The following is a 21,915-nucleotide window of genomic DNA, read 5'->3' on the forward strand; positions in this document are numbered from 1 at the left end:
ACACACACACACAGAGCCAACAGAAGCCTGCCCTCTCTAGCCAAAGGACCAGGAAAGGGGCAGCTTAGCGAGAGAGGAATCCTTTCGGAGACAATAACCCCCCCCCCTTTTTTTTTTTTGCGGTACGCGGGCCTCTCACTGTTGTGGCCTCTCCTGTTGCAAAGCACAGGCTCCGGACACGCAGGCTCAGCGGCCATGGCTCACGGGCCCAGCTGCTCCGCGGCATGTGGGATCTTCCTGGACCGGGGCACGAACCCGTGTCCCCAGCATCGGCAGGCGGACTCTCAACCACTGCGCCACCAGGGAAGCCCAACAATAACCCCTTTACTCCAGCCAAACACCACAGAAAAAAAAGGGGTCCCCACCCCCACCCACTGGAGCAAAGGCCAAGTGGGGAGCCTAGGTTTCCATCCTCCCAAGACTGTTAGGAGGCCCCCCAACACCTCCACCAGGGTGATGTCAGTGGAAGCCCTCTGAAGAGTCGGGGCCTTCACTGTGGCCCACCGGGAACAGGAGCACCCTCACCACGTGGGAGCCTGAATTCCCAGCCCACCCCCACCCAGCCGCAGTCAGGAGCTCCTCCTCCCTCAGATACCAAAGGAGGCTGGAAAGGAGGTTAAAGGTCAGGGGGAACCTGACTTTCAACACCACTTGGCAGTAACAAGGTGGTGCCCCCCCCCATTTCCCCTTCTGGAAAAAAAAAAGCCAGTTAAAACAGAAGTAATAAAACTCCAAGTCTCACAACACAATTTTAAAATGTCTAGGTTTCAATAAAAAATCGTTATCATATCCAGAACCAGGAAGATCTCAAATTGAATGAAAAGTCAAGCATCTATTAAACACCAAGACGACAGAGACGTTAGCATGATCTGACAAAGATTTTAAAGCAGCTATGACAAAAATGCTTCAATAAGCCATTATGAACAAGTTTGAAATAAATGAAAACATAGCCTCAGCAAGTAGGCCTCAGTTAAAAAAAGCAGCTATAAAGAACCAAGGAACTGAAATCCGAACTGAAAAAATACAATAAGTGAAATAAAAAGCTGAGTAGACAGGCTCAACAGCAGAATGGAGGGGAAAGAGGAAACAATCAGTGAACTGGAAGAAAGAACAACAGAAATCACCCAACCTGTACAATACAAAAGAAAACAAATGAAAGAGCCTTAGAGACCTGTGGAACTACAACAGAAAACATACATTCATGTGACTGCAGTCCCGGAAGAAGAGGAGAAAGAGGGCGGAGGTGAAAAACTACTCAAATATAACGGCTGAAAACGTGCCAAACTTGGCAAGAGACATAAACCTATAGATACAAGAAGCTGAGCAAACCCCAAACAGGATATACCCAAAGAAATCAATGCCAAGACACATTATAATTAAACTTCTGAACACTAAAGAAAAAGAAAAAAATCTTGAAAGCATCCAAAGAAAAATGATACCTTACCCATAAAGGGAAAACAATAGATCCTGACTTAATAAGGAGTAAAGGCAATTCATCAGATACAAGCTAAACATGATTTAGTGTTTTTGCCCTCAGAAGACTTCATATAAATTTACAAGCCAGAAAATAAATCTTTTGGTTGATAGTCACTGAGCTATAAAGCTATCATACTGCTATTCTCAGCAACAGCAACATCAGACAGGGGTTGAGCCTACCACACATCTTACCTTTGGCTAAAGACTCACCACCCGCCCCCCAGGATAGGTGGATAGAATAATCCTCCAATTCACAGAACTAATCAAATATTTATTAAGTATCCACTAGACATCAAACCCTGTGTCATATCCTACATGGGAAGAAACAGACTAAAGAAAACTTTTTTGAATAGCGCTCACAAGCATTTTCTATTAACAAAAGTTTATATACAATAGCATAAAATTAAGTATCTAAAACAAAGAAGGCACCAATTGATGTTTTTAATATGTTCATTTACTTCCAATATATGAATAGCTTAACTTCATGAAAAAACAACCAAACAAAATTCTCAAGAGTAGCAGGCTTTACATAAAAAGGAATGAAATAATGCCATGTGCAACAAGATGGATGCAACTAGAGATTATCATACTAAGTGAAGTAAGTCAGAAAGAGAAAGACAAATACCATATGAAATCACTTATATGTGGAATCTAAAATATGACACAAATGAACCTATCTATGAAACAGAAACAGAATCATGGACATAGAGAATAGACTGGTTGTTGCCAAGGGGGATGGGGCTGAGGGAGAGAGGAAGTAGGAGGGTGGGGTTAGCAGCTATAAGCTTTAACATATAGAATGGATAAACAACAAGGTCCTACTGTATAGCACAGAGGACTATATTCAATATCCTATGATAAACCATAATGGAAAAGAATATTAAAAAAAGAATGTAAAAAAATAAAAAAATAAATGAAAAAAAAGGAGTAGCAGGCTTTAAAGGAATAAGTCTACAGGAATATTTAAAAGACTTCCCTGTGACTTCCCTGGTGGTCCAGTGAGTAAGACTCCGCGCTCCCAACGCAAGGGGCCCAGGTTCGATCCCTGATTGGGGAACTAGATCCTGCGTGCGTGCCACAACTAAGAAGTCCACATACCGCAACTGAGAAGCCTGCATGCCACAAATAAGAGTCCGCGTGCTGCAACTAAGAAGTCGTCCACATGCCGCAACTAAGAAGTCCGCACGCTGCAATTAAAGATCCCACACGTCGCAACTAAGACCCAGTGCAAACTAACTAACTAACTAAATAAACAGCACATACACTGCTAGGGTGTGTGTTTAGAAAAAAAAACAAAAGACTTCCCTAATAACAGCAATAGCAGTCATCTCTATGCTGCTCTAGTGATAGTCATCATTTAATATCTATGAACCATTTGACATTGCAGTTAGTGGACCATGTCTACCTATAAAAATGGCAATTTTATATGGTTCAGTCTAACACCTGGGACACTAGGATACAATTATATATAGAATCGCAGTTAGGGAAAAAACAAACTCTCTTCTAGAATGTAAATCAGGAAATTCTTCAAAGAACTGAAATTTTTGAAGTCTTAAACATTAGGTAGGTAGGATTTGGAAAGGCACAAAAGACTAGTTTGATAGCTTGGGGTAGGTGGGGATGATGAGTAAAATTGGAAGCAGAATACACTAGGCACACGAAGGGAAGTGACCCTTTCCCTAAAATGGTACATCCAAAGACTTGCTAGGGGTTTTCCATTTTATTCTACAGCAACGAGAATCATTGCAGGTTTTAGGAAGAAGAATGACAAAAAGAATGGCTAACATTTATATGGGAATTTATTTCGCTTTGTTTTGTTTTACAAAACCCCTTTTACTTGATTATCCTCACTTCTCTGATTAGGAAATTGTGGTTAAATGTTAAGCAACACCAGGGTCACATATCTGCTCAAGGACTGCAACTCCAATCCAGATCTTCAAGCCCTAAGTCCAATGCCTTTCCAGTACACCACAAAGGAAAGAATGTCCCAGGAAGAGGAATACAGGGCAGGTACATGCAAGATGCATGGAAGCAAATATATAACCAGAGACAGGGAAACCATTTAGTGGGTGATGTATAAAAATTCAAATATCTCAAAACTGTTATGGTGCACACAGCTGCTAGCAATTCACAATGCACCTGGGAAAATCATGTTTCACTCTGAGTTTCCAAAATCCAGTTATTTTCAGTTTCCAACCCCTCCACAGCACAGCTTTATCACAAAAATCTAAAATTACACTGGACATATTCCCTTAGGTAAGGCAAAAGTTAGTCAGATGTCACTTTCCCTATAATTAAAGGGAGACGCTAAGAATATACAACGAATATCAATTTCTCTACCCCTCAAGTTATAGAAGAAAATTACTATTTTCTAAATGTTCACTAAAACATTTAAAGAGAATAAAGGGTACAGTCAGTCTTTCTTCCCCCCTTTGGTGATAGCTGGTTAAGAAACAAACATGTATAATTAAAATATACACATATTTGATGTTGCCTAAATATTTTACTATAAATGTATTAAAATATTTTAGCCAAAGATTAAATATATTAACAGAATAACTATGGACTGGTAACACCAACTTACCTGAGAGTAGAGTTAGTAGCAGATCTGGAAAGACTTTGGAGTCCTGTGGCATGAGTTACACTATCCCAGAGAGCAGAATGATATTGTAGAAACAGCACAGGGCTTTGAAATTAGACAAACCCCAGATCAAATTCATCTCTACCACTTACTAAGTGACCTCTGGTCAAGGTGAAATCACTACTTTGTACTTCCTATCCTAATCTCTAAAATAGAAATCATTGGGATAATTATGTATGTAAAGTGCTTGGTACATATACCAAAATGCTCAAGAGATGATAGTTCTCCTTCCTTCCTCTCATTCTATCTGATCAGTAACTTGTCTTTTTCCATTTTTCTAAAACAAGCACTGATTGATAAAACTTTGTCTAACAAGGTCCTACAGATTTTTTTTTTTAAGCCACACTGCACGGGATGCGGCATCTTAGTTCCCCAACCAGGGATGGAACTCGTGCCCCCTGCGGTGGAACCTCAGAGTCCTAACCAGTGGACCGCCAGGGAATTCCCCAGTTTTTGTTTTTTTTTAAATCCTGAAAATTCCAATACAGGTCCACCTACAATTCTGAAAAGGTTCTCAAAACAAAAGTTTATTCCTAACCCTTTTGGTCACAAAATCTGGCCTGACCTGGACTATAATTAGGTAAGCAAACCTGACTAGCTTATTTACAGTTAGTTTATTCCACCTATATGAATATGCCTACATTTTTCCCACAGAAACACTAATGTGTTTGATTCAATAGTGCTGCCTCAGACCCCCCTGGGTGTAATAAATAACATAATAACATTATATGCAGTGGATTTCCTTTTCAAAATCTTAAATCTAGGGCTTCCCTAGTGGCGCAGTGGTTGAGAGTCCGCCTGCCGATGCAGGGGACACAGGCTCGTGCCCCGGTCCGGGAAGATCCCACATGCCGCGGAGCGGCTATGCCCGTGAGCCATGGCCGCTGAGCCTGCGCATCCGGAGCCTGTGCTCCGCAAAGGGAGAGGCCACAGCAGTGAGAGGCCCGTGTACCGCAAAAAAAAAAATCTGAAATCTAAATTCCTGAATACAGAAGTACCACAAAAGGTCCCCTGCCCCCAATGACTTCCAATAAAAGTAGACGAGCTTAATATTAATTTATCATTCCTTTCCCATCCTCTCACCCCACACAACACACCAAGCCCCCTTAAACCTAAAGGTTTTGAGGCTGGCTTTTACTGCAATATCTGAGTTATGATTTCCAAAATTACGCTCCAGAGACCCTGGGCTTTAGTCTCAGATTGTCCACTAATTATTTATATACCTTTCTGCATATCTCCAGGCCTCAAACTCCTTAAGAATAAAAATCAAGTAAACAAACTTGAAAAGTTCATCCTCTAGAAAATTAAGATGTCAATAAAGAGATCAGAATGGTCTGTGTTCTTAGCACAATCTGAAGAAGTGGCTGGTGAAAGTACTTTTAAGACACCAAAATCAAAGATAAAGTTCGAAGATTTCATAGAAATAAAATATCTCTCCCAAGTCAACATTGCCTCCCACTCTTTTTTTAAAAAGCAATAAAAGAAAATATGGTCCATACATGCCATGTGCCACCCCAGACAAAAATAAAAACAACTATTCTTAAATCCTCATGTTTCAATATCAAACTTACTGTGACGTTTAAATTCCTTCTGCAGTTTACTGATCTGGTTGCTTTTTATCCTGTTTCCAGACAGAGTTTTCACTTTCTTTGGTTTCAGGGTAGTCTTTAGACTGGGTCCTGCCCTTGCATCTACCACCTGGAAGAAAATACTAAATATTTAATACCATTTTAAAAATGACACCTCTGTATTCCCTTGGTTCAGATGAATGCTTATTTGAAGGAGCCAAATTTGAATTTCCTACTCAGTGTTTGAGAGCTCATGTGCACTTTTAATCATCACATGGTATTAAAGAATAATTTATCTAGTGGTTTTTTTCCTTTGAAGTAAGTAATAGCAGGAGTCTGCTGGGCAAAAAATTTACATAGATTTTATATATGGTGAAAATGACCCAAGTAGGTTAAGAAAAACCAAACCTAACAACAATTAACATTTCTATAGGATGATGTTCCACAGTTTACAAAAAGTTTTCACATACTTTTGATTTTAACTTCACCACAAAGCAGTAAGCAGTAATTTGTTACTCCAGTTTTAGGGTAAAGAAAAACAAGAGATATTCAACTATGTATTTTGCCTTATTTCACTAAGCTAGTAAATGGGCAAGGGTGGGTGGGGAAGGGGCCCAGACGCAAATCAGGGTTTTCAGACCTATGCTTTATGCTCTTTTTACTACACACCCTTAATCCCTGAGGTCAGCCACGTGAAGGCAATGGCATGTTCTTCCACAGCCTAGCGTGGCCACTGGTCTAGCCCCATATGGTCTCATTTCTCATGCCTTCACTCACATTGGCTATTTGCAGATTTCTACCCTTATGTAAAAGGTTGACATCACCTTCAAAATCACAATTTGGATCTTCTCCAGGTAAGCTATTAATTAAAGAAAAACTCACATTTTTATAGGTTAACAGACCCACAGAAACCTATTATAATAATGAAACACTGTCACCAAAGGACAGTGTAAGGCTAGTGTAAGAAAAAAGGTAAAAAACAAATATTTTTTGCCTGCTTAAAAACAAACATTTTGTATAAATGTCATAAATCTTCTGAAAGCTAGCATACAGAAAAATTAAATAAGACCTAACAGTGTCGTTCTGGTTATTGAAAATATTTTCTAAAGAATTCTAGTGACGTTATAAAGTGAAATGCAAATAGAAAACACATTTACATTCCAGTTTGATCTCAACTAGATTTAATATAGAGAATAACAATAGCTTCTACGTGAGTGATTACTATGTGTTATACTTTATATACATCATCTCATTCAGTTCTTACAACAGTTCTGTGAGATAGTTATTATCTTTGCACTTTATAAATAAATGTCACTTGCCCAAAGTTCACAACTAGTAAGTGGTAAAGGCAGGCTTTAAATCCAGTTCTGATTATAAACCAATGTGCTCATTAGTACCAACATGAATTAGGACATACATAATCCTAGGAGATGAAAAAAAAGGATCCATGTCTAATTAACTCTAGGAATTTCTGGGTTAAACCTAAAAATATGTGAAATGTACGCTGTGGATCTCCAAAAATGGGTATATTTGATACAACCCTAGAGCAATGCCATACCAAGCTATTTTGCTCCCCAAAATGCCAAAATGTTAAGTGATTATATCTGAGCAGCAACTAGTGCTTTTCTTTATTCTTTTCAGACTTTTCTACCCTAGGAACATATTATTTCCTAAATTAGGGGGAAAAACTAATGTTATTTTAACTATAACAGAGGTATAATTGAGGAAGACAAAAGATGAGCTCACATGATTCCAGTTTTTTTTTGATCCTGCTGGCAATTTCTTCCATCTTTTCACAAGCAGGACACAGGCATTACAGATGTCTCCTGAACGAGTCTCATGTAACCTGATAAGAAAACAATCAAACCTTTATTAGTCTCCTTTACATTAAAGAACTCATGCAAGTACATTTCTTTTAGAAAAAACACTATTTATAGTTTATAGCTGTTATTTCTAATTGTCTGGAGTGATCCAGTTCCATTGTTTCTGTAGAATATTTCAGAAATATAATTAACTTCTAGATCCAATGAATCAATTCCATGTGCTACAATTTGGTCATTTTAAAATAAAGAATGTTTTTTAAAACAATAGCAAAATTTAAGACCTAGAGAAGATCCTGGTCACCATGGTTTTAAACAATGCTGTCCAATTAATCTTTCTTGAAATGTGTAGATACTTCATAAGCAATAAAACACGACCCTTTAAGTAAAATAATGTGCCGTGATATTCTAGTTTCACAACAAACAAAACCAGAGAGGCACTGTAATTTTTTTTTTAATGAATATATCTGCATGGGGGAAAGAAATCTATAGTTACCAAGTTATTTTTTAACTGTCTCTCTGAGGAATTTTTCATTTACTACACTTTTCCTGTATTATAAATACACAGAAAAATACTAATAACATTGATTATATATACAATTGGAAATAAAGACATTAGGAGAAAAATGTAATTTCAAAAGGCAAGGTTGGTTAGTGGACTCTTTGACAACCTTCAAAATTAAGTACAAAGTCTAGGATTAACAATAAATAATCCACAAAATGTTTTGATAAGAAAGAACAGTGGTGAAATTAATTTCTAACATGGGAAATGACTCAACATTAAGTATTTTATTTCATCCAAGTATTTGTTGGAAAGTAATTTCCATTTTATTAAGCAGAGGTTTATTGTCAAAAGATAAATAAAGAACGAAATTATAAAATAAAAGCTAACATAGCCTGACAGGTTTCAGGGCAGTACATTAAGTCCTGCTAGTATCCTCAGCAGATTGGGTTAAAATATATTTCTATAATTTAGAAAAACAATACAAAGGACAGAAAACTAGTGGAGGACAATTACTGTAAGAGAGAATAAGGGTAATTTTTTTAAAAAAATCTCTTTGTACATCCTGAAGTTAACAAAAGGGTTTGTTTGATTATAACTTCTAAAGGGCTTCACAATTAATTTGGTAGTTCCTCATAATCTGGAAAAAGGAAGGCTGTCAGTATTGTTTGATTTAAGAGCAAGTGCCTTGAAATAACCTAGATTAGAATATGAGTGATTTTAATTATTAGCATACTATTCCAATCCCTTTGCTTAGAAATACTTCTGTATACTGTGATCTTTTTCACTCCAAAAATGGTACAAACATCACATGATCTTACCCAAAACAGCTCTGGAAGTCCTTTTCATAGCGTTTACTGTCAGTGAATCGAGAACTGGAGGATTTAGCTCTGCAAATACAGCAGCCCTCTATACTTCGGTACATCTTTGGCTTGTGAAAACCAAACATCTTTTCTTCTGGGCAATAGTCTGTAAAGCCAAGGGAATTGATGACACAGCTTTGTTGAGGGCTATAACAAGAAACCATTAAAAGCGAACTCTCTGCTCCACCCTACCCCCAGCAATGCGGTATTACATGACCGAGAGAGGAGGGCACTGGTGAAAACCTCTTGGATCCACCTCAATTCTAGGCACACGAGCATAGCAAGTGTCTAAAACACACAAAGCAGCTCAGGTATTTAACAAGGCTTCTACTACGTCCTTCTCCCCTCCTGGCAAACACTCATTCTAAAATTGCAGGAAGGGTACTTCCCTGGTGGTGCAGTGGTTAAGGGTCCACCTGCCAATGCGGGGGACACCGGTTCGATCCCTGGTCGGGGAGGATCCCACATGCTGCGGGGCAGCTGGGCCCGTGTGCCACAACTACTGAGGCTGCGCTCTAGAGCCCACAAGCCACAGCTACCGAAGCCCACACGTCTGGAGCCCGTGCTCCACGGCGGGAGGGGTCACCGCAATGAGAAGCCCACACGCCACAACGAGGAGTAGCCCCCACTCGCCGCAACTGGAGAGAGCCCGCACTCAGCAGACAAGACCCAACGCAGCCAAGAAAGGATAAATAAATTAATTAATTAATTTTTTAAAATAAATAAAATAAAATTGCAGGAAGGAGGCATTTTCTAAAATTCAAGATTTTAAGTAGAGAATACAACAAACTCTCCCCACTATCCTGTGAAATAATGGAACCATACACAATGGAGGACACATCCTAAAATTTAAGCTAAGGCACCCCCTTTTATTTTGCATCTCTGCATTAATGTGATTCCCCCCTCTTGGAAAGTTTTGAGCATTTACTACAGGACCACTATTTGATACTAAGCACACAAGTAGCTCAATATGCATCAACCTACACTACTTTGCCCTATGGGAAATCAGAGGGGATTTCTTCTGTGATAAATGGGAAGTTCTAAGGCAAGTTGTCCCTGAATTGAAACTACTGAAAGGAGGACGTAAAATACACAAAAATCCAGGGTTATAATTTAAGAATAATAATTTTATAAATCATTAAGATAAATTAAGAATGAGCTCATGTTGCCTGCCCAGTGGTCTGCCCCTCACAGCTGTTACAGAGGTTTTTGAAGTTTTTCAATGAGGTGCTGTGCCTTAGAACAGTAATAGTGGGAGGCATATGTTCAAAAACGTGAACTGTGATTTCCATGATCAAAAAAATCTCAACATCAAGCAAGGAAGGCAGATTCAGCTCCAGGGCCGGATGCAACAAAAATGTAGCTGGCAGTAAACATGTACCTTGTAAGTAATTTAGAATATCCAAACCAAGGACCAACTTCACCAGAACATCTGGACTAAGAGAGGTGATGAAAAGGTAATGAACAGAAACTAAACCCCAAGGGACAAATCCAGAGCAGAGGGTGTGTGTGTGTGTGCGTGTGTGTGTGTGTGTGTGTGTGTGTGTGTAAAGGTCCAAATACAAATTATCACAAAACCATCATATAAAGCATCAAGAAGAGAAAATTATTAATACCAGCTAGATTTGTGCCCACAGTTTTAGGAGTTATAACTACAGAACACCACCCTTTTAAAAGTTCTCTTAGAAATACACTCAAATATACAAGTAAAACAAAAATTTTGGTGTTTGTCTTTGGATGACCTCTTGCCTAACCTCATTCCATTCCATTTCTGGTTAGCCATACCAGAGCAAGTATATGAAAGTGATTCAGAAAAATAACCAAATATCCAGGATGTCATATGTGTGTGTGTGTGTGTGTGTGTGTGTGTGTGTGTGTGTGTGTGTGTTTGAGATGCAGGGATTCTGAAATATAAACAAATGATTTATAACTTGTTTTTAAGAAAATATTTTATCAGCAAATAACTAAAGACTTAAGTCTTCCTTTTAAACAGGGGCCACTGTTCATTAAGTGTTCTTTGATGTTTTTGTTGGTGAGGGAGGCAAGCAAAAAGGGAGGTGCAATGGGGCAGAAGGACACTGATGCATTTCAATAATTAAGCCTAAACTAACAGTTACTTTGATTTAAGAACTGTTAAAACAAGAAAATAAAATACTCCTAGTTGATTAAGTTAATTATTTTCATTAAATGAGATTTTTTTGAAAGGAAAAAAATGAGGAAGGTGCTCTGTATATAGTAGGAAAAGGCACAGACCTGTGAAATGAGGTAGATTTCTTTTTCCATCTAACAAACCCATATGATGAATGAAAAGAAAATTGCCTCCTGAAGAAAATGGCCACGTGCTGCTTTGGAAAAAACCACGTCAAATGACACAGGTTTATAGAAACTTATTAAAATAAGTACTCAGAAAGTAGAAGCTATTGCTTTAATTTGTATATGTCTGTTTTGAGGCAAAAATGTAACATAACTTTCTAGTCCTTACACCAACCTGTGGGCTCTCCAAACTCCCCCAACACCTTCCATTACCATCAAGGTCAAAAGTCCAGAGTTCCTCTTGCAGTCACCAGCTTCATCAATAGCTCTAGGAAACTTCAACCTCTCTTCTCAGCAAGGATAAAGGAAGTCAGCAAGAAAGGCCAGTTCATTCCATTAACACACAGACCAAATCCTATTACAACAGACAGACTCCTATCTCTACCCTCACAATCCCCTTCTCTCCACAAATAAACATGCCATCAAAACTATACAAAAATCAGATCATCTCCAATATATGAACTACCTTCACTGAGGCTGGATTTGACCAAGAAGCCAGAGCTTGTGCCAGTTATCATGGGGGCAAGCTGCTAAGAAATACTAGGGCTACCGCTAGGTACTGAGGCTTTCCTTTTCATCAGCAGCTACTGTGAATCAACTGTTCATCTTCAGTATGATTTTTGTTGTTGTTGGGGATCTCCACAAAACTTACCCAATAGTACCAGTGAAACAATCCATTCTTCAGCTTGAGGATATTCTTCTTAGACATCAGAAAAAATATAATAGCCTGATGTCTTCTGATTGATAATCTTTTATGTAGTTCTGCAACCTTTTTTTCCTGACAAAATTCTTCTGCCTATACATCTGAGTGGGGTCTAAATCCTAGGGTTCATCCTCTTCCAAGCAGTGCTAAATGCAGTAAGGAGGCAGGCACTTGTCCTAATGCAGCACACAAGTAGCGCATGAGCCTTTTAACGGATGATTACTTAATAAACCTATTAAACCTTTTCTGAGCTTATTCCTGCACTTGAGAGGTACCTGGGAATCTGCAGCAAATACACAGGCGTTTCATTCTGGGCTCTGTTTACAGCAACCCAGTTAAGCAGTGGTTAGTGTTTAGCCATTTTGAGCTTTGGGGAGCTCAGAGATTAACTGAAAATATTTTCACAAAATCTACAGACCCACTAATGTTTTAAAAAACAAAAAACCTTACCTAATCTCTGGGAAAAAACTAAGGACACAAACTGGCTCTGAAACCAAGTTACTTTATATATTTGAGAAGGTAGTGGGTGAGCATGGCAGATTTGATTTTAAACTTGGAATTTCTGTTATCTCAGCAAACCGGGTGGTTCTTTAGAATACTTCTTTCCTATAAAAATACTGAATCACTATGTTGTATACCCAAAACTAACATAATATTGTGAATCAACTTCAATTTAAAAAAAAGAGTATTTCTTTCCTAATCCCACATTTGTGCAATATTAAATGATCCCTCTCCAGAACAATCTATTTTATCTGTTCAAATTATTTGTGATTTTTGCATCTATTCTTATAGGTGTCACATCATTCAGCAGTGTTTTAATAGAAGGAAGCTAATACCATCTGCTTCCTAATTGATGAATAGTTACAGATGAGAGTGTACTCCGTACAATCTCACCCTTAAGCATGTATTTGCAGAAGGCAGAAGAAAATTTACCTTTGAGATAAAGGCAAAAATCAGAAAGGAATAAAATGCTGATTAAAAACCGTCATTTGCCTTCTAAAATTAGATAGTAGTGATAGCTGCAAAACTCTAAATACACTAAAAGCCACTGAATTGTACACTTTAAAGAGTGAATTTTATGGTACATAAATTATATCTCAATAAGCTTGTTTTTAAAAATAAAAATAGACTGGGTTGGGAATTCTCTTATTGTCTTTATTCATCTTTGTAACCTCAGCACCTAGAATAGTGCCAATCATGTGGTATGTACTCAATAAATGTATCGATTAAACTTTTTTAAAAAGCTGTCATTTGTATAGCACTTCATGTCTTATAAAGCACTTTCATTGACATTAGTTCTTTATCTACTGTCAGCCAAAAAGCCACAAATTTTTTTCAATACTGTAACAGTTAAAGACAAATCAACCATGCTGAAATTACTGTTCTGTCCAATTTAATTCAATCTCCCCAAATTAAAAAGATTAAAGTTAATAGCTAAGTCAGCAAAAGCCATAAGAGAAATAACTATAATTACACGAACAAATAGCATACATAGACAACAATGTGAATTTTTTAAATGCAACAATCAATTCTAAACATTTGTTTTGATTGATTTACTGGGGTTTCTTCCACTTTAAAACTTCCAAAAAGTTGATCATAAAAATTCAGTGATCGGGCTTCCCTGGCGTCACAGTGGTTAAGAAGCCACCTGCCAATGCAGGGGACACGGGTTCGAGCCCTGGTCCGGGAAGATCCCACATGCCGCGGAGCAACTAAGCCGGTACACCACAGCTACTGAGCCTGCACTCTAGAACCCGTGAGCCACAACTTTTGAGCCTGCGTGCTACAACTACTGAAGCGCACGTGCCACAACTACTGAAGCCCACACGCCTAGAGCCCGTGCTCCACAATAAGAGAAACCACCACAATGAGAAGCCCACGCACCGCAACGAAGAGTAGACCCCACTCGCCGCAACTAGAGAAAGCCCACGCGCAGCAACAAAGACCCAACGCAGCCAAAAATAAAATAAATAAATAAATTTACCTTTAAAAAGAATTCAATCATCAACTTAATGAAAGGATGGGAAATGCAACCTTAGTGTTGGACAAGGAAAGGCTGAAGTAACCACTGTTTATCAAGATACAAAAGAGCCAATTCTAATCTGATCTAGTGAGATTATGAAGCCAAGGAGCAGGGATGACGTCTTACTACACTTAATTCGGCACACATAAGGTTAAGTTTACTAAGTACAATACAATATAAATGGGAAAGAAATCTTCACAGCCAATAGTGAAGGGATGCTATTTAAGAAAAATTTTCTGAAAAATAGCTTGAAGGCGATGTCTTACAATTTTTAATAATACCAAATACCTGATTTTAAGTTCCAACTAAGAAACATATGAAGAATCGTGAAATGCAAATTTTAGAGCTTCTAGTACCCTTTTTAATATGGAATTAGGAGACAGTGAGGTGAAGAACTTAATTCTGCAGAGTATTTTCTTGTCTTTCAAATCTTATAAGGGTGTGATTTTAACATTTAGGAAAATGGAGAGGGTCCTTATTATGATAAATGTAACATGTATTAGGCTCACCTTAGTTGTTATGTATGCTTTGAAGGACACCAATAGTTCCTCCAATGTAATAACTTCCCCAATTTTACTTTCTAGACTCCTTCTGGGTAGTAAAGTCTTTCTTATATTCAAAAGTACCTTTCAAAACTCAAAATGCCACTGGATGGACTAGATAGATAGAAGAAACCAGAGAGAAGTAAGAATGCCAACGATGATAAATCAGCTTTACAGTTAACTTCACAACTTGTCCATGCCATCTTGAGAAGTGAAATTCTGATGCACAAATTAGGGGTGCAACCTCCCAAATTAAAACATTCCTCAATTAAAGTGATCTTAGTTTTCAACAGACCAAAACCCTATAGCTTCTAATCATCACTTTTTCTCTCTAAAATCCAAATGACCTAGACCTTTAAAAAAAAAATACATAAGAAATTGGAAGCAACCTAAATGTCCATGGATTCTCAGACTGGTTTACGTATGGTGTCTTCATAATACAGAATACCCTTTCAGCCCTTCAAAAGATGGCAGTAGTTCTACGACATGTGCAGGGAGGGAACTTTTATCCAAGGTATCTTGTTATACAGTATAATCCCATAGTATGTTTTTAATGAGAACTTAAATACACAAACTGGCTTTTTAAAATAGATTTTTAAAAACTAGTAAACAGCAGTTGCCTCTGAAGGGTGCAAGAATGAAGGAGGCTTACTTTCACTTTACTCCCTTCTATACTGATATTTTTTTTAATCAAGTGCACCATACCCCAAAACCTAAGTTATCATCACATATCTTGACTTAACTAAAGAGGAATCTGAAAACTCCCAGAGAGTTTAAATAAACTTCCTCAAAGACATACGGACAAAGAGACACACATTAGGAAATATATTCCACAGGAGAGAGTACAGAATAGACTAGTAAAATCAGAACAGACAGAACAGAATGGAAAGGAAACTGCAGAGAAGAGACAAGCAAAAGATTTGTAAAGTGGGAAGGAAGCAGTGGTGAACAAAGACAAAAGGAACCAAGCAACCAAAGACAACTTTGAAGTGAAGATGTATTCTTTAGACCTGAACTTTAAGTGGCAGGATGATGGGAAATGAAGAGAAATACGAGAAAACACTCATGATCAAAAGCTATGGGCAACCTTGAGTTCATGGAACTAGTAATGCTACCCTGGACACCATTTTAGTCAACATTACGCTATCTTTAATCACATATAAGTACAGGATCCAGTAAACACTAACAGTGTAACTGGAGCAACACTTCACAAAGGGTCAAACGGGACTGAGTGTTTTGTGTTCTCCTACTGCTAGGCCACTTGGATGCAGTATTCCCCTACAAGGAGACATGTTTCGGCAGAGCTTAAGGAAAGCCATGGAGCAATTAAACACTACTATTTCCTCTCACCTGCTTCTAGTAGATACCAACCCACATCCCAACACCAAAGGTTCTGAATTTACTGATTCACTTTTTTAAGTGAAATTTAACAATGTAAACCTGCCTGGAGGAAAACCGAAAAAGAGGTGATGGATCCCCACTTGTTCGTCAATAGCTTCTCCAAACATGTACCCAGCCTGAGAAATTACATGGTAAAATATTTATACAGTGGTGCCTATGGAATCCACGTTAGCAGAATCTAGAACTCCTCCTACAGGAAAGCGGTCAAACTCAGAAATAAGTGTTCAGCTGAAGTAGCACAGGTTAAAAATAAAAATCACAAATCCAGGTCTGAGTTTTAGATAGTATAAAAAAATCCCATTTTGACAGTGTTATTAAAAAACCTGGGTATCCCAATACCAGATTAAGAGAGATTCCAGTGGATGGGAAAGTTAAAGGTTGGGAACATAGTATTTATTTGCTTTTAAGAGATGATTATCAGTAAGACATGTAACTATTGTGAGTGTGGTGAAGAAGGCGCTATGAGTCAAGTTGGAGTCTATTTCTGCTTTTGTCTTTACAAGTAAATACGAAGTCACTTAGAATTTTACTTCTCCCTTTGTAATATTAGGGTGAAATCACTTAGAATTTTAACTTCTCCCTTTGTAATATTAGGGTGAAATCTCACTTCTACTTTCCAGGGACGCTGTGAAGCAAGAGTAGAAAATATCAGTGTATGTACATCATTTATTTCCTTAAATTTATAAGACTTGCACATTATAGAAATATAAACTATCTGTCCCAAGGCATGCACAACAAATTAAAATGAAGGTAGAATCTTGATTTCTGAAGGTTTTCTTTTAAGACCAGGTTTGTGGGAAAAGAGAAATTTAGCATTTTCAGAGACTTTTAAGTTCATGAAACTAGACCATATTCCTTTCAGTGAAGCTTGTTCTCCCGTTTTCAAGTTTGACAAAAATGTGAAGAAAGCACACACCTGGTCTAACCCAAACCTCAGAAAAGTTCCTTAAGCTCTCTGAAGCACCAATACAAGAACTGGCAGTCCTAACCTTTAAATGCCCTAAATTGATTATATAGTCTTCTCTTCCAAACACGCTCTTCCTGTGTTCACCTATCTTGGTTATCATCCATACAGTCACACATAAAATCTGCAAGTCAGCTAGGCTCTCTCTTCTCATCTTCTGCATGGTCCCCACCATGTCCGTGATGAAATCCTTAGAAAATCTGCTTCTTCCTTCACTTCTCTGGTTCATGTCCCTTCCATCCCCATTGCCTGTTTGTCCCTCATTATGGTGTTCGAACACCTGTCAGAGCCTCATAACCGACTTCCTTGCACCCTTCAAACAGGTGGTATCTTCTTAAAGTTCAAATGTTAATATCCCTTCCAAGGTACCAACACTGGCTTCAGGATACATCCAAACTCCTTGGCAAGAAATTCAAAGCTTTTCAGGATCTAGTCCTGGCTAGCAGCTGCTCCCAACTTAGAATTCTGATATTCCAGGACTGTCAAACCAACTTTAATAACTAGCCGCATCTCTACTTAGGCTCCTGTTTTTGTCCAAGATGGTTTCTCCTCCATCCCCTTAACCTGAGAAATTCTTTAAGGATTATATCTTTTTACAAAACCTTTCCATAGCTAACAAACACACCGGAACTTGTTTAATATGTTATTTCCTCTACTCAATGATAAACTGTTAGAGGGCAGAAAGTCTTACATTACAACCAGGTGCTGAATGTACAAAGTATACAAAACTGGGTGGAACTTGCTAAGAAGAGTGGGGTAGCCAAAATAGTGTTGAACAGTGTTTTTAAGGGCATGAAATAGGAATTGTGTCCATAATAAAAACATGTATTAAAAAACTGATGTTTTGAATGGTGTCATTTTTCTTTAACATTTAGTCTGTAGACTTTTGTAGAAAAAAATTGTGAGCTTTAAAGATTTCCAGGAAATGTAAACCAAATGAATTACTTTAATTAGAAAAGATTAATAATAAACAAGTCAATGCTTTCATAACAACTGGTAGAAGAAATATTTCTTGCTGATTTCAAGCAGGCACGTGGAGAGGAAGGGAAGATTAGGAGAATACTGTGCGGAGAAATGAATCGCAAAATGAGAGCTATTTAAACTCAGCATACATTAACACCAACCAAATTTAAAAAAACATTAATCCAAACAAACTTATAGTACGTGAAAACAACTAAATATGAAGCTAGAAATGAATTAGTTTAGTTCAACTGCAACTTTTGTACTTGAATATATAATAGCAAATGTGCCTGTGACTTCCATATTTCTAGTACAAAAAGAAAACTTCGCTCCCTTGAAAATACACTCCCCCTTCTTATGCATTAGCTGCATTTCCAGATCATTTCCATAATACAGAAAACCTTAGCTGCAGATTCAATTAAAAGAGAAACTGACAAAAAAGAGAGAAAGAAACTGGAGAACCAAAAGACAATAAAATATTTTCACTTTATAACAGGACACTCTTGTGGACAAGAGAAATCAGAAAGAAAGAAAATAGCATATTCTAGATTTCCACAGGACTTTTTGATGTAAAGTGGTTGAATCAGAATTGGATTGGCAACCAGGAGTTGAAGGCAGTGTACTCCCAGAACCAGTTCCTGAAAGTGGGGGAGAGGCCAAAGACATTCATTCTTTCCACTCATCATTTACTGAATTACTTCCTCCAGCAAGGAAACTGATCCAGGCCTCAGTTTTGTCTTCTGTAAAATGTCTACTTCCCAAAGTTGTCAGGACAATAGTCAGTATTTACCAAGCACATGATTTGCTTATTTATATCTCCAAGAACCAGGTATTATTATTATTATTGCTATTCTGCAGGTGACAAAATTTGACTACAAAATGACTTACATCTTTAAGATGATCAAGTCTTTGGAACCTAGGCATTTCAACCCCAGAGGCTTTTGAACAACTAACCTAGTGCCTCAACAAATGTGTTCCCCTCATTCTTAGCCAATTATATTCCCAACACTGCTTAGGGAAAAAAAGAAAACATAATACTTTTAAAACAACCTACTATGTGCCTGGCACAGTAAATTAATTTGTCCTTACAACAGCTTATGAAGTTGGTTTAGATTTCAAATAAGCTTAAGCTTTCCCCAGTGAAAAACTTATTTTACATGGAAAATCATTCTCAAATTGCTTTTTTGACATAAATCTGCCTGAATTTGAGCCTCATGAGCCAGGTTTTCCCAGGGCCTGATTACAACTCTGGGAAAAAATTGATCATCCAGGTTCCAGATACACAGAATTAACAGTACTGTGCAACAGCAGCGGTGAGGCCCACAAAGGTTCTAGAATATACTATGTATTGAACTTTTCAACTCCAATCTCTTGCAAAAGTAATGCAAAAAGGGAAGACAGCAGAGACCTTGTCTGTGTCTTTCCCACTCTCAACTCATTTACCTTTATAAACCAAATTTCTACTGCACATTTCATCTTATATTTAAAACAAAAACCCTTAAGATATTTTATTTGAAATTTCCCAGAATATTGAAATTCTAGCTGTAACTCGGCTATAAAATACTAATTAAGAAAAACAAATCGAAGAATTTCACAGTGTATTTGCAAAGCTCTTCATACGCATTTTATTTATTTTTATGCTGCAAACATTTTAATGATTATTGTTGAGCATACATATTGGAAATTTTTTTACTTCAAACTGCAACAAGTTAAATAAATGTTTATAATATACAAAGAAAATACAACCAAAAGTAAAACTTGCTTTAAGTGTGCCTTGCCTCATATGCATGTTAAATACCTGACCCAGAGAAACAACTGCCCAAAGCCAAAAAGTTATTAAATCCAAAGTTTCTCATTCTCTCGACAAGATCTTTCTATTCACTTAAGAAATGTACTGTTACTAATACTGGTAGCCTTTAAGTATTTGTAATTTAGTCAACCAAAACCTGGGGAAAACGTTTATTTAATAAAAAACAATGACAGCACAAAACTGATTTCAATTTGTATGGATGCTTTGGTTTGTGTGGGCATGGCATCTCAGGATATTATTATTTTTCGGTAATGACCACTTTTAGATTCTAGCCCTTAAATATGGTCAAAATGCAGGAGAAATCGGGAAAGAAGCAACAGACGTGGTGCTGCTTATCGGATGTCTAGACTGCAGGCAAACCCCAAATACCAAAGAAGCATCCATGTGTCAAACCAGCATAATTTCTGAGCTATGCCTGGGGCCACATACCAAAAAAAAAAAAAAAAAAAAAAAAAGTTAGCTTGGAAAGAAAATCTAAGAGGGGGTAACCAGAAGGTCAACCCCAGTTCACAGGAACTATGAAGCAGCTAGCGGGGATCGCTAGCCATCACCTTGTGTCAACCCCTGAGCAGCTTCCTCCCCAGCCCCCAGAGAAAATCTCCAAGAAAGGCCTAACTCCTACGTGCTAGCTTCTTCAAGGTCGTCCAAAGATAACGCCCGGAACATTGAGCCAAGCATACCTTTAGGGCCAAGAAAGATTCCCCCTTCCCCAAACCACTATATAAATACTTTAAATGCCATCGGGCTTTTCTCCAAGTCCACCAGAAATAAACTCCCAGAATTTAATTTAGATTCAGCAACTAATAAACGTGTTCGGTTTTGCAACATAAGTTATTAAAGGGCTTTTCAAGTCCGGCAAACTCCAGTTCAAAAACAGGTGCTTTCAGAGTACTTTTAATGACAAGGTCAAATTCATTTTTTTAATTATTCGGAGGAAAGGAGGTGGTGTAGTTTTCTTAAGCTTCCTTAGGACAACGTGAGAGAGGAGTGAGGGGGGAAGGACGGCTGGGGAGAAACTGTCTCGCCCCGGGTTGATGTTTGACTGAACAGTAATTCCTGGTCTTCCGGGTGCCTGGAGTAATCGAACGTTAGAGCGAGAAAACAAAAACAAAGAAACCTAGTAGGGTCAGAGTTACGAGAACAAACTCTGCACCGCCCTACCACCCCCAAGAAGTCACCCCCCCAACCAAACCAGCCCTCGCCCCAGCCGGCCCCCCTCCCACACGTAAACACACAAAGACGAGAGCTGCACGCACGATTCACCCACAGTCCTCACTTCCCTTTGTAGGACAACCGAAGCCCCGAACTTCCCCGCGGTGGTTTTTCGGGTGTCGTCGGGTATGGGCCCCCTGCACTTGCGGGCCGCGGCTCGGCTGTGGGGGAGGGGTGCTCGCCGCGCTCGCCGGTTTCCCCGAAAGCAGCAAAATGCCTCCCCATCCCGCCCCGGTTCTCCGCGGTCGCCCCAGGCTGCGCTTCCCCCCCCCCAACCCCGGGCACGCGGCGACGGCCAAGACAGAAGCACCCAGGCAGCAAAGAGAACCGCTCCCCGGCGGATCGGTGGGTAAACACAGCAACTGGGGTCGGAAGGAAAAGTTCCCGCAGAGAGCTGCCCGCCGGGGCGGGGCGGGGGTTGCGGCGGCGGCGGCTGGAGGGAAGCGCGTCTCTCGCCGCCGCCTCCCTCACCTGCGCCGGAACAACGGGCCCCGCGCCCGCCCGCCCACCCGGCCGGCCCGGCGCCTCCCGCAGGCCGCGCCTCCCGCACGCCGCGCTGCCGGGGCTTGTTCCTCCTCATGGCTTTGCCCTGACGTAATTCAAACATGGCAACAGTTCGACTTCAAAGGCGGATCCACAGACCTCCCAGACGCAGGCTTCGGCCCCGGGGAGCGGGCCGAGCCCTCGCGGCCGCGCTCTCCCGGGCCCTCGGCCGTCGCGGCACCCGGCGCCGGGGATCCAGCGCCGGGCCCCGACTGCCGCCCCTCGGCCGCCCGCCGCGCGTTAGCACGCCGCCTCCCCCGCGCACCGGCACCGCACCGCGCACAAGTAGCGCCGCCAAAGTTTCCCCGCGAGGGCCCGAGAGACAAAAAGCCCCTCCCGAAACTCGTCCGAACTTAGGGGGGGCCCAGCCCGCCCGGCGGCCGCCCTGAGCGCCGGCCGGGCCCGCACCGGCACATGCAGCTCTTTGTTTTCTGTCCAGCCGGGCGCTGCCTACGTGCAGCCTCAGGGACGTGGGATTGTATCTCAGGGGGAGACACTTGACGACCGCCCAGGGGAAGGGTCCGGACCCTGCGCCCTGGGACTCCGGGGCTAGTCCCAACGTCCTCCCCTAGCA

At 39.7% G+C, this 21,915-nt stretch overlaps 1 protein-coding gene across 4 annotated transcripts in view; it reads right to left on the reverse strand.

The window, feature by feature from the left end:
* The window catches only part of SINHCAF (SIN3-HDAC complex associated factor), a 29,427-nt gene that overhangs the window by 6,110 nt on the left and 1,402 nt on the right, over window positions 1–21,915 (reverse strand). For 2 of the 4 annotated variants that reach the window (XM_029206171.1, XM_029206172.1), the window contains exons 2-4: window positions 8,829–8,976; window positions 7,432–7,531; window positions 5,689–5,815 (exon numbers count right to left, since the gene is read on the reverse strand). In XM_029206171.1, the coding sequence (XP_029062004.1) occupies window positions 5,689–5,815; window positions 7,432–7,531; window positions 8,829–8,956 (355 nt within the window). In that variant the 5' untranslated portion in view covers window positions 8,957–8,976. Of the gene's footprint in view, window positions 1–5,688; window positions 5,816–7,431; window positions 7,532–8,828; window positions 9,330–21,269; window positions 21,283–21,915 lie in introns of those variants that run through there. The other 2 variants (XM_029206173.1, XM_029206170.1) reach the window with 2 other exon arrangements.

This window comes from Monodon monoceros, unplaced genomic scaffold, assembly GCF_005190385.1.
Source record: "Monodon monoceros isolate NGI ecotype Baffin Bay Population unplaced genomic scaffold, NGI_Narwhal_1 Super_Scaffold_6, whole genome shotgun sequence".
NCBI lineage: Eukaryota > Metazoa > Chordata > Mammalia > Artiodactyla > Monodontidae > Monodon > Monodon monoceros.